This window comes from Mesocricetus auratus, unplaced genomic scaffold (assembly GCF_017639785.1).
Source record: "Mesocricetus auratus isolate SY011 unplaced genomic scaffold, BCM_Maur_2.0 Super-Scaffold_15014, whole genome shotgun sequence".
In the NCBI taxonomy this organism is placed as follows: domain Eukaryota; kingdom Metazoa; phylum Chordata; class Mammalia; order Rodentia; family Cricetidae; genus Mesocricetus; species Mesocricetus auratus.
The window spans coordinates 31,878,282-31,891,410 of NW_024429186.1; the positions used below are offsets into that span (position 1 = coordinate 31,878,282).

The 13,129-nt window shown below is 41.5% G+C and overlaps 1 protein-coding gene across 5 annotated transcripts in view; it reads left to right on the forward strand.

Moving 5' to 3' along the window:
• The window catches only part of Mlh3 (mutL homolog 3), a 36,858-nt gene that overhangs the window by 690 nt on the left and 23,039 nt on the right, over positions 1-13,129 (forward strand). For 2 of the 5 annotated variants that reach the window (XM_021223220.2, XM_040742741.1), the window contains exons 1-6: positions 13-106; positions 747-4,053; positions 7,620-7,718; positions 8,924-9,009; positions 9,788-9,892; positions 12,570-12,642. In XM_021223220.2, the coding sequence (XP_021078879.1) occupies positions 104-106; positions 747-4,053; positions 7,620-7,718; positions 8,924-9,009; positions 9,788-9,892; positions 12,570-12,642 (3,673 nt within the window). In that variant the 5' untranslated portion in view covers positions 13-103. Of the gene's footprint in view, positions 1-12; positions 107-746; positions 4,054-7,619; positions 7,719-8,923; positions 9,010-9,787; positions 9,893-12,569; positions 12,643-13,129 lie in introns of those variants that run through there. The other 3 variants (XM_005086401.4, XM_040742740.1, XM_021223221.2) reach the window with 2 other exon arrangements.

The following is a 13,129-nucleotide window of genomic DNA, read 5'->3' on the forward strand; positions in this document are numbered from 1 at the left end:
CGGTCCAGCCCGGCCTGGAACTCCCAGAGATCCGCCTGCCTCTGCAAGTGCTGGGATTAAAGGCGTGCACCACCACCGCCCAGGAGCAGGATTTAAATAGCAAATGGTAAAAAACAAAACAAAAAATGTATAGACAAAGAAATTTTCCTGCTTTATTCTTCTCCCCGCCACCACTCCCCCACCTACCCCGACGTCCTCCTCTTGAGAAAGTAATGTGACAATAGTAATCGTTTAATATCTGCCTCTCCTCGATATGTTTGACTTTAATTCCATCCTGTTGTTTACGTTTTTTACTTACAGTGCCTTAGCACATCAAAGGTTTCCAAAAGTCATGGATATTGTGTAATGTCTAAACGTTATGAAACTAGCTTGGACTTTTTTTTCATGAATAATTTCTAGCTAATGTTTCTTAACTGAATTTAATTTAGGCATCTGTTTTTAGTAAAGTGCTTAGAATTTTGAATAGTGTCTTTACGGTTCAACATCAAGTATAATTATGATTTTACTTTAGGGCATTCACTTTAGGAACAGGGAAAATTATGAAATTATGAATGCTTCTTTGGAATTGAAGTTCATTATACCAGGCATGAGTTTTGTGTGCTGTCTAGAAATTAGAAGTATACTTGTGTTTCATATTTTGGTTTAATAGTTTGTTTTCCTCTAACTGTAGTTCTTCATAATCCTTGAGAGAAGTTGGTAATGCTGTATAACTGAGGTGTGATAGGTTATTTTTTTTTCCCCCATAGGTGTTTATTTCCTGTCAGAGAAGGAAGCCCGTGTATGGCATTCTCTCCTCATGTCTATCTGCCATGATCAAGTGTTTGTCAGATGAAGTACAAGCCAAATTGCGTTCTGGTTTGGCCATAATCTCCTTAGGCCAATGTGTTGAGGAACTTATCCTCAATAGTATTGATGCGGAAGCAAAATGTGTGGCCATCAGAGTGAATATGGAGACCTTCCAAGTTCAAGTGGTAGACAATGGGTTTGGGATGCTGGGTGATGACGTAGAGAAGGTAGGAAATCGGTATTTTACTAGTAAGTGCAGCGCAGTACAGGACTTGGAGAACCCAAAGTTTTATGGCTTCCGAGGAGAGGCCTTGGCAAGTATAGTTGACATGGCTAGTGCTGTGGAAATTTTATCCAAGAAAAACACAACTATGAAAACCTTTGTGAAAATGTTTCAGAATGGAAAAGCCCTAAATGTTTGTGAAGCTGATTTGACTAGACCAAGTGTGGGGACGACAGTAACAGTGTATAACCTGTTTTCCCAGTTCCCTGTGAGGAGGAAAAGCATGGACCCACGGCTCGAGTTTGAGAAGGTTAGGCAGAGGGTAGAAGCCCTGTCACTCATGCACCCTTCCATCTCTTTCTCTCTGAGGAATGATGTTTCTGGTGCCATGGTCCTCCAACTCCCCAAAACCAAAGACATATGTTCTCGATTTTGTCAAATTTATGGATTGGGCAAGTCCCAAAAGTTAAGAGAAATACATTTTAAATATAAGGAGTTTGAGTTTAGTGGCTACATTAGCTCTGAAGCACACTACAATAAGAATATGCAGTTTTTGTTTGTGAATAGAAGACTAGTTTTAAGGACAAAGTTGCATAAACTCATTGACTTTTTATTAAGAAAAGAAAGCATTATATGCAGGCCAAAGAATGGCTCTGCCAGTAGACAAATGAATTCAAGTCCTCGACATCGTTCTGCCTCTGAACTCCATGGGATATATGTAATCAATGTGCAGTGCCAGTTCTGTGAGTATGACGTGTGCATGGAGCCAGCCAAAACTCTGATTGAGTTTCAGGACTGGGATACCCTGTTGGTTTGTATTCAGGAAGGAGTGAAAAGGTTTTTAAAGCAAGAAAAACTATTTGTAGAATTATCAGGTGAAGATATTAAGGAATTTAATGAAGATAATGATTTCAGTTTGTTGGGTACTACTCTTCAAACACATTCATCCACTCAAGAGAAGTGTGAACAGAACAGTTTCCAGGAAGCGTGCAATAATATTTTGGATTCCTATGAAATGTTTAATTTGCAGTCAAAAGCTGTGAAAAGAATAGCTACCATAAAAAATACAAACACACAGAATTCTGGGGCTTCAGAAGCTATCAGAAAGAAGACAAATGACTCATCTCGCAGTTGTGAAGCACATGGCCTGGGCCATAGTAAGATGGAAGAGCTTTCGTTACATAGCAGAGACAGCGCTCACTTAGAATCAAGGGTGTTGGAAGAAGCATCACCATCTGGAGAAAACGAGAAACATCAGAAGTCTTTCTTGGAACATAGGACCTCAGAAAGTCCACATGGGACTAGCCCAAAAATGTTTCCAAGCCCTATTCGGACACATCATCTCTTTGAGGAGGGTGAGGCAGATCTAGAAATACAGAAAATAAGTACTGCTGTTAATGTCATGGCTGCCGACATTCCCCAAAATGGTGGGATTCAGAGTCCACTGGAGAAATGTAAAGATGCTACCGAAGTGGGGAACCAACCTCTGCCTTTTGAGACAGCAGTACTTAGAGTACAGGGTATACAGAGAAAGAAGGAAAAAAGAAAAAAAGAGCCTAGTAGTCGTGGAAGAGGAAATGTTTTTAATTATGGTCGAGTTAAACTGTGCTCCACTGGCTTTATAACTCACGTGGTACAAAAGCAGCACACCAAGTCAACTGAAGCAGAGCATTCATTTAAAAGTTATGTTCGTCCTGGTCCCGTAAGTGCCCAAGAAACGTTTGCAAATAGAGTACACCACGTAGTCGAGACTCCAGGCAACGGCGATTTAACAAGCACTTTGAGTAAAGAACCTGCTCATCTCCACAAAAAATTGTGCAGGACAAATACAGATTATGTGGCAGAGGACAGCCCAGCAGCAGTGGAGGAGAACTTGGCTTTGTTTCAGGACGGTGGCTCAGGATCCCACAGAGATTGCTTTTTGCCTGATACATCCTCCTTCCCGAGGTACAGACATACTTCAGAAAAGAAAACAGATAAGATGAGGTGTCCCTCCAAACACGTAGTCCATAGGAAGCTAAGCTTGCGTTCACAAGTAGGATCTTTAGAGAAGTTTAAGAGGCAGTATGGGAAGGTTAACAGATCTCTAGATACAGAGGGGGGAAGTAATACTGAAGTCAGGACCCATCAAGATGCTCAGATTGAAACTGACATTCTACTGAAAGACAAGGGCCACTTAGATATGCCTGATGCTTGTAAGAGCACCACTGTGGAGCACAGTGATTCATATGGTTCTTGTCAACCAGTAAGTCCCATCCTGTACATAGAGAAAGTTCCATTTTCCAAAGAAGATTGCTTAGAACACATGCCTCATCTGAGAGAAAGTCCTATTACTCTGGCAGAATTACCTCACTGTCGCAGAAAACCTTCCAATGTTGAGAAGTCTGCTGAATCATTGGCTTCTAAATTATCCAGACTGAAAGGTTCCGAAAAAGAAATGCAAACAATGGAGATGACAGGCCATATCTGTGAACTTCCAGATTCGGATTCCAGTTGGACAGACAATAGCCGGGGCGCTAGGTCAGACTTACATGTTTGTGAATTACTTAAAAATAAATGTGAGAGTGACATGCTCCTAATAACAGATTCTGCCACACAGGATAATTCCATTCATAACAGTGCGATATATTCTAGCAACATAATGGATGGAACAGAGAAACCAGAAACTCCTTTGCTGCTGTTACCCTGTAATGACTCTGAAATCAGTAAAGATTCAGATGTTCTTGCCAGGTCTTCAGAGCAACATTCAGGAGGTCCTCATTCTCCCTGTAGAGTGATCATGAGTCAGGTAGAAGATACCACAGCAAGCCAAGATGGAACTTGTTCCCAGAATGCAGAATCTAAAGCGAAATCTTGTTCCGAAAATGAAGACTCAAATGCATATTCTATGGGTTGGCAGCAGCATTTTGATGTAACTCTGGGAAGGATGGTTTACATCAACAGAAAAACAGGACTTAGCACATTCGTTGCTCCTACTGAAGACATCAAGACTGCTTGTACTAAAGACCTGACAACTGTGGCTGTGGATGTCCTACTTGGGAATGGTAAGTATGTAGTGTTTACTGACATGAACAGCTCTTGAAAAAGGATAATGGTCAAAGAGCAATATAACTTCACAGGGATGGCCTCAGCAGACGGCATTGGAAAGCTGTGGTTTATTGCTTTTTTTTGGGGGGTGTTGTTTTGGGGCTGGAAATACTGAGACAGAGTCTTGCTATATAGCCCAGGCTGGCCAGGTTGGTCTTGATCTCATCATAGGTTCTCCTAAATGCTTGAATTAAAAGTATGTACCACAACACCCAGCTTCTGAAGGCCAGTTTAAAACCTATACTGTGTTTAAGGCATTATGGAGAGTCTTTAGGGTTAGCAATATTTAAATGTAAGAATTTAGTGATAGCTGCTGGGCAGTGGTGGCGCACGCCTTTAATCCCAGCACTTGTGAGGCAGAGGCAGGTGGATCTCTGTGAGTTCGAGACTAGCTTGGTCTACAGAGGAGTTCCAGGACATCCAGGGTTACACAGAAAAACCCTGTCTTGAACCCCCCCAAAAATTTTTAGTGATGGTTGATAAAAAACATAGGTAATTACATATGTCTAAAATGTGTGTGTGTGGAAGAGGGAGGAAACTTCATTTTAATAAAATTATGCTGTGTATATCTAAAAAGACCCACAGTACTTATCTAGTGTTTCCCCTTTCTTCCCTAGTATACTTCTAGAAATTTGTCTTTAGAGAGACGACTGCTTCTATCTGTGGCTACCAGCCTAAGGTTGAGAAGAGCCTCAACTTATCCCTGGCTTCTAGTAAGATATGTAGGTCAATGCAGTGGGGTTTTGTGAGCTTCCCCAAGAAAGCAGGGTCTGGGTAAACATTTTCCCAGAATGGAGGCTAGATAGTGCTTTCATACTCTATTTTTCAGATGTGCTTTATTATAATGTATGTAGCAATCCACTTGATACATCTCTGATACAAGACATTGATATTAATGTGACTTTGAGGTCACGCCACAAAGCCACACCAGAGCCTGGTCTAGGACTCTGGGTTCTCAGGTTTCAGGCAACATTAAAAGTGACATTGTTTTGGCAGTGTGTAGAGAGCCAGATGTTGGGAAACGGCAAAGTTGATTTCCATCTGGCTATAATCTCAGCTTTCACTTGTAGGTAAACATTAAATATGCATCCCTGTTAAAAGTCTCAAATGCTGTAAAAGAATGTAGATTGTATTAATGTAATTGCAAATTAGACTGTCTCCTTAGGATAAATATCTCTAGCTGGAGGCTCTGATGTTAAATAAATCCTTTAGCTTTAAATGCTTTTCAATTTTTTTTCCTCATGGGAAAAAGACCACTATTGTAACTTCTAGAGAATTTCATAGGAGGAGAAAACCCCTTATTTTCAAGATTGCTCTTGAGACTATCCAGTTGCTCTTAAGGCATCTTTATGTGCTTTTCAGTCTAGGTCACACGCACTGGTTTGTATGTGCTGAATGCTTATCGGAGAGGAACATCTAAGGCACCGACACCTCACCTTCCTGAAATGTAACTGCTGCTGACACAGTGCCAAAAAATAACTGGATTGCGTTCAGCTGTGGGGTGGTTGTTGCCAAAACAAAGGAGGGGGATGTTAGCTGCCACACTCAACATAAACATCTGCTCCTGTTAAGTAGATTTAGGTGTTGAAACTACTTCAGTGCACTTAACCATCTGGAGTACCGCATCATGTGAACTCTGGAGAGTCACGTTAAGTCAAAACAAGTTCACTGAAACGATGACACCTCTCATCCCCCATTCACATGGAACTGGCTCTTTACAGTGGGACTTTAGGACATGATTGGCCCACACCTAAAAATGTGAACATGCAACATTTTACTACGAGAAACGTTAAACGTCATCTCATTTTAGCACTTGGGAGGTGGCAGCAGGAAGATCAGGTAAAAGTTATCCTGAGGTTACATCTTGAGGCCAGCTTGGCTACATGAAACCAAGATTTTGTTATATAAAGGTAATTTTGGAGTAACATCTTATTCCTAATCCGTGGGATTTTTTCCTTTAAAAATATCTTCTTTAGCTTATATATTAGCTAAATATTTTACTATTGAGCTACAGTCCCAATTCAATCAATCAGTTTCTCTCTTTTGTTTTTGCTTTTTGAGACAGGGTTTCTCTGTGTAGCCCTGGCTGTCCTGGAACTCGCTCTGTAGACCTGGCTGTCCTTAAACTCACAGAGATCAGCCTGCCTCTGCCTCTCAGGTACTGGGATTAAGGACATGTGACACAACTTTATTTTAGCCAATCTCTTACTTTAGTTTTTGTCCAACAGGCTTGTCTTTTTTGATAGTTCAGTTATGTGTTCCCTCCTCCTTTAGTTTTTTTTTTAATTTTATGTATTTGAATGTTTTAGCCTGTGTGTATTCTGTGCACCATGTTCATGCTTCATGCCATGGAGGTCGGAAGAGGGCATCAAACCCCATGGAATTGAACCCAGACTCTGGAAGTGCAGCTGGTGCTCAAACCACTGAGCACCTCTCCAGGCTGCGTACTTCCCCTTTCCAAAACTGTCTCAGAGTTGTTTCTAAGACTCAAATCTTCCCGCCCTTCCTTCAGATGGTTAGAATTCAGAGTGTATCATTCCAGACTTTTTTTAAAAATCATTTTTTAAAGATTTATTATTTATACAGTGTTCTGTCTGCAAGTATCCCTGCAGTCCAGAAGAGGGCAGCAGACCTCATTACAGATGGTTGTGAGCCACCACATGTTTGCTGGGAATTGAACTCAGGACCTCTGCAAGAGCAGCCAGTGCTCTTAACAACTGAGCCATCTCTCCAGCCCCATCCACTCATCTTTTTAAAAAAGGGCTTATTTATTTTATGGGTATGAGTGTTCTTGTCTGCATGTTTGTTTGCATGTCACAAGAGGGCATCAGATCCCATTATAGATGGCTGTGAGCCGCCAATTCCCAGTGGTTGCTGGGAATTGAACCCATGACCTCTGGAAGAGCAGCCGGCACTCTTGACCACTGGGCATCTCTCCAGCTGCCACTCATTCATCATTTGTTGATTGCCACACCTCGGTAGGTGTTGTCGCATTGAAGTCGGTCTGACTTCTCAGTATCTCAGTCTGTTAGGGACAGCCACGTAATACAATGAAATCACCATTACAGTAGGTACATGGATTGCGGACAAGAGACATAAAAGTTGGGACTCTGTGAAGGCTGTACCAGGTTGTGAGTGACCATAAGTACACCTATGTGTCTGACAAGCTTTCCTGAGTAGCTAGACCTTGTAGGGTATTTAGCAGCACCCAAACTTTATCTGCTGGTTTCCAGTAGCTGCATTATTTACTCAAGATAGGACTGTGAAAAATGTCTGAAGACATTGCCTAATATGTCCTTGCAACCTGCACACTGCAACATTGAGAATCACATAATATGGATAAAGAGATGATGTGTTATTGTAAATAAGTTAGGTAATTTCATTGAAAATTCTGACTTTCCATGTAGTATGCAGTAGTCTGCCTTATGTCTTTGTTCAGCTTGTTAAGAAAGAAGTTTTACATAATTTTAATAGTTTATTTGTATGTTGAGTTCAAATTTGTAGGTTTTTCTTTTTTGTTTAGGGGTTCAGTACAGGTGTCATCCTTTTAGAAGCGATCTTATCCTTCCTTTCCTTCCAAGAGCCCAGGAAGAGAGAACTATGTCGAGACAGAACAAGAGAGGTGAGACACTCCCAGAGGTTGTGTGTGGAGACACCAAGTGCACTCTGTCCCACTTAGCACAGAAGACTGGGCCGGGTTGCACTCTGAAGCTTGATCAGCACCAGCTGCGCTTCAGGAACCAGGGACTCCCCAGGGCTCTGTTTAACAGCAGAACTAAGTAATTCAGTACATGCATTTAGATCAGAAATTGCTTTTCCAGACTGGAAGTTGGTGCTGGGTGATTCTGCTTAGGCTACGGTGTCTATGACTGGGGAAAGGTTTCTTATTTTTGAAGATTGAATTTCTTCATATTACAGTAGTTTGATCTTTGAAAAAAAGCTAAAGAAACCTATTTTGTTTTTGCTGTTTCTTAAAATAGATGAAGAATATTTGTTTTATCAAAAGACAACAAGAAATTTTGAACTACAGTTTTTTTTTTCTATACGTAACACTTTTGTTTTAAGACTTACTTAGTTTTATTTTGTGTATGGGTGTTTTTGCCCACATGCATGTCTGTGTACCATGTGTACAAACTGCCGTTGACCAGAGGAGGGCATGAGATTCTCTGGAACTGGAGTTACAGATGGTTGTGAGCCACCATGTGGGTACCAGGAACCACACCTGGGTCTTCTGCAAGAGCAGACGATCCTCTTAACCTCTGAGCCATCTCTCCAGGCCCCTGAAACATTGTTACAGACTAGTGGTTCTCAACCTGTGGGTTGTGGCCCCTTAGGTTGCATATCAGATATTTAGATTACATAGCAGCAGCAAAATTACAGTTATAAAGTAGCAATGGAATAATTTTATGGTTGGGTGTCACAACATGAGAAACTGTATTAAAGGGTCGCAGCATTAGGAAGGTTGAGAACCATTCTTCTAGACAATTTGGAGTAATACAGTATCAGGAGGTACAGTCATAATACTATTTTAAAAGTAGCATCAATCTGGGCAGTGGTGATGCACTCCTTTAATCTCAGCACTTGGGAGGCAAAGGCAAGTGAGTCTTTGTAAGTTTGAGGCCATCCTGGTCTGCATAGTGAGTTCTAGGCCAGCCAGAGCCTGTCTCCAAACCAAAGAAGCAGCATCACAACAAACGTAGGATATGGTACAGGCTCTGACCGTTTGTAGGATGTAGGGATAATGTGCTTTGGTCTTGAGGCTGTAGCTGAATAGGAGAAGGCACTGTTTTCTGTGCTCTTGATGGTAGCTGTCCCTCTTTGTCCTAGATGCTGTGGACGCTGCTGCTGTCAGTGAATCACTTCAGTCTTTGCTTTCAGGATGGAACAATCCAGTGTTTGCCCGTTACCCAGAGGTGGGTCTGCAGTACTTTTTCTTTGCCTGTTTGTAAATTTTAACTTCATTTAAGCTGGGTGTAGGCATGCTGAGTATATGAATTTGTAATAATGAATGGAAAGTAGGCAGATTCGTAGACAATATACTCGGAAATTAGTGTTTAATGTAAAGGGGATAAGTCAGGATTTTGGAAAGGTCAAGAATTTTGGATTCTTACATATTCAGTGTGAAGAGTAGATGTATTTATCCTGTCTGACAGGGTGGTAATAATAGGGGTTAACCATCCAACCCTTCATACCATTTCATCTGCAGGAACAGTTCTGTGTGTCCTGGCAATGTTCTTTCTTTGATGCGTTGTCACAGCTTGTACTGAGTGTGTTAATGACTCTGGGTAACAGACAAGCATTTGACTACTGATTCCTCACTTAAGATGTCTTTACGGACTTAATCATGGAGCATAGACAGATTGTTCCGAAATAGTGCAGGTTTAGTCAGTGTTTATAAAAAAAATTGTTAATTTAGACAACTTTTCTTACAGCCTATTGGATCTATAGGTTTCTTACATTCATCCTATTTCTAGTAGGATGTGTGAAAGTACTTGTTTGGTTTTGCTTTTATTTTTTTGCAGTGCTGGGAATTGAAACCAGGGCCTTGCATATGTTAGGCAGTCCTTCACCACTGACCTCTATATTCCAAGCCCCAAAGCATGAGTATTTTAGAGGACTCTGGAATCATTGGTAAAGCAGCTCCACAGACATTAAAAATTAATAAACTGTGTTCTTACCGGCTCTTTCTAGGTCGCTGTTGATGTCAGCAGTGGCCAGGCTGAAAGCTTAGCAGTTAGAATCCACAACGTACTCTATCCCTATCGCTTCACCAAAGAAATGATTCACTCAATGCAGGTAAAACCAACACCGACATCCATGTCATGGTTAAGCTAGACTACTTGTGAAGTTGAACTCATTTTTAATGAGAGAGGCTGTATTAGTCAAGACATGCTGTATTAGGCTTCTTTAGAGGGACAGGTAGAATTACAGATTTATTAGACTGGCTTACAGGCTGTGGCCGAGCTAGTCCAACAATGGCTGTCTACCAGTGGAAGACCCAAGAATCCAGCAGATGTTCAGTCCACGATGCCGGATGTCTCATCTGGTCTTCGATTTACACAGGAATCCTGAAGTAGGCTCTAATGCCAGTGAAGGAATGGATTTACCACCCAGAGTGAATGAAGGCAAGCGGCAAAGAGAGCAAGCTTCCTTCTTCCATGTCCTTTATATAGGCTGCCAGCAGAAGGTGTGGCCCAGACTATAGGTGCATCTTCCCCCTTCAAAAGATCTGGATTGAAGGTTTCTCTTCCCACTTCAAAAGTCTGAATTAAAAGTGGGTCTTCCTACTTTAAATAATTTAATTAAGAAAAAAAAATCCCTCACAGGTATACCTGCCTCTTGGGTTTTAGTTAAGTCCAGGTGTAGGCAAGTTGACAACTGAGAATAACCATCACACATGTGTTTCTTTGTTTTTAATCTGACTGGAATTTTACAATAATAGTACAGGTTTGTTTTTTGTTTCTTTTGTTTTGAGACAGGGTTTCTCTGTGTAATCACCCTGGTTGTCCTGGAACTCGCTCTGTAGACCAGGCTGGTCTCAAACTCACAGAGATCCACCTGCCTCTGCCTCCCAAGCACTGAGATTAAAGGTGTGTGCCACCACTGCACAGCTGGAACCTTGAATTTTTCTCATCAGAAAAGAAATGCAGATTAATTTCAATAGCAAACAAGAATTTCTTTGCTATTGTGGTTCAGGCTGATAATGCCAAGGACTTTAATATTTCTGCAGAGAATTATATTTGGATTTTACATTTTATAACTATGTGACAAATGCCAACCAATTATTTATAAATCAACATTGTCCTTAACTGTGCAAAAGTGCTCACTTTTAAATGACCCTCTCTGTGGGGCTGCAAAGATTAAGAATTGTTCATTAACAAAAGGGCCACCCCTATGTCTCTGCTTTTCTGCTGTGTTCTCTGCACACTGCTCTGACAGTCTTAATCTCTGTGTCTTTGGATTTGGAAACAAGCTAGGACATTAGCAAAGCTAAATAAAGGCCTACCCAGGTGTTGACCTGGGATTAGAGCAAGGGAACAGTTATCCAGAAAGAGACTTTTTGGAGCATGAGCCTGGAGAGAGGCACCTCCGCAGTCTAAAGCTGTTGGTGGCTTTCACTGTTGCTCTTAGACCAGCTCTTCCAAAATGGCTGTTTGTAGTTGAATTTTTACTCTTTACTCTTATGCTGTTTGTTCTTTGGTGGCCTGCCACCCAGTTCCCAAAAATATCACACACGGAGGCTTATTCTTTCTCATGAATGCCCAGCCTTAACTCAGCTTGTTTCCAATCAGCTTTTCTTATCTTAAATTACCCCAACTATCTTTCTCCTCTGGGCCTTTTCCTTTCCTTACTTCTGTACCTCTCACTTTCACTCTTCCTCTGTGACTACTCTGAGGCTGGCTGGCCGGCTGGCATGCCTCTAGCCTCCTCCTCTCCTTGTTCTCTCTTGCTCCTCTCTTTCCTGGATTTCTCCTCCTATTTATTCTCTCTGCCTGCCCGCCCCCCTGTCCTTTCTCCTACCTCACTATTGGTGATCCAGTTCTTCATTAGACCATCAGGTGTTTTAGACAGGCAAAGAATCACAACTTCGCAGAGTTAAACAAAAGCAGCATATCTTTACATCATTAAACAAATGCTCCAGTGCATAAACAAATGTAACACACCTTAAAATAATATTCTACAGCAGCTTTCCTTGCTTTTCACAGTTGAGAATTTATATGTTAGGCAATGCATGATGACACACATCTTTAATCCCAGGACTCAGGAGGGGGGACAGGAGGATCTCTGTGAGATGGAGGCCAGCCTGTTTTACATAGAGTTCCAAGCCAGGCAGGGCTACACATTGAGACAGTGTCTTTAAAAAGATGAATAAATTATTTTAGGTCTATTCATTAGCAGTCTCTGGTCATATATGTTACTCAGAGTGTCTCTGCTGGAAACATTGTAGAAGTCTCTGACCTTCCTCTCTTCAACCTGGCCTCCTTGCCCATCCTTTTATCCTACCTCAGTGTTGTTGTTGTTGTTGTTGTTGTTTTCTGGGTTTGGGTTTTTTTTCCAGCTTTTCAAGACAGAGTTTCTCTGTGTAACAACCCTGACTGCTCTGTAGACCAGGCTGGCCTCAAACTCACAAAAACCACCTGCCCCTGCCTCTGGACATGCACCACCACTGCCTGGCTTCTTACTCAGAGTTTTAAAATAACTCTTTTTTGTGTTAATTGGGAATGAGCTCACATGTGCCATAGAGCAGATTTAGATAGAGGTCAGAGAACAACTTGCAAGAGTCAGTTCTCTCCTCCATGTGAATTACAAAGGTGACACTCAGGTAATCAGGTTTGGTGACAAGCACCTTCCCCGTGGAGCCATCCAGCTGGCTGTGGGTGTTAGCATGTCAAGTGTCATCATAGCTCTTTATGCAGATAAGCCTTTGCTAATTTTTTGTTAGGGTCACATTGTTTTTCTAAATGAATGGCAGGTTCTCCAGCAAGTGGACAACAAGTTTATTGCCTGTTTAATGAGCACGAAAATGGAAGAGAATGGCAAATCAGGTAAGCATGGGCTTTTGCTTCAGTTAATAATCTGACTAGTGTTCTGGGGGGATACTCCTGTTATGGGATGTGACAACTTGTGTTGGATCAACAGCTTGAAATTGTTGTAATTTCAGTGATTTAAACAGATAAAGGGAAACTGGCTCACAGAATCTGAAACAAGTTTTAAAGTACATGAACTTTAAGTACATTGCCATTCATACATAGAGGTCAGATAGACATTAAGTTTTTGGTCTTTTGAGATGCAGCTCAGAATTGCCTCAAACTCATGGTATCCTAATGCCTCAGCATGACTGACTGCTGGAATTACAGGCCTACACCACACCACACCTGCTTCATTAAACTATTAATAGTAGTCACTTCAGAAATGAAAATGAATGTGGGCAAAGGGAGCATTTCATCTTCTGCTCCCTTAAAATCTCAGTGTATGTAGGCCAGAGGTAACTTCAGGTGCCTTCCTGTGATACTTCCCACCCTGCTTTTTAGG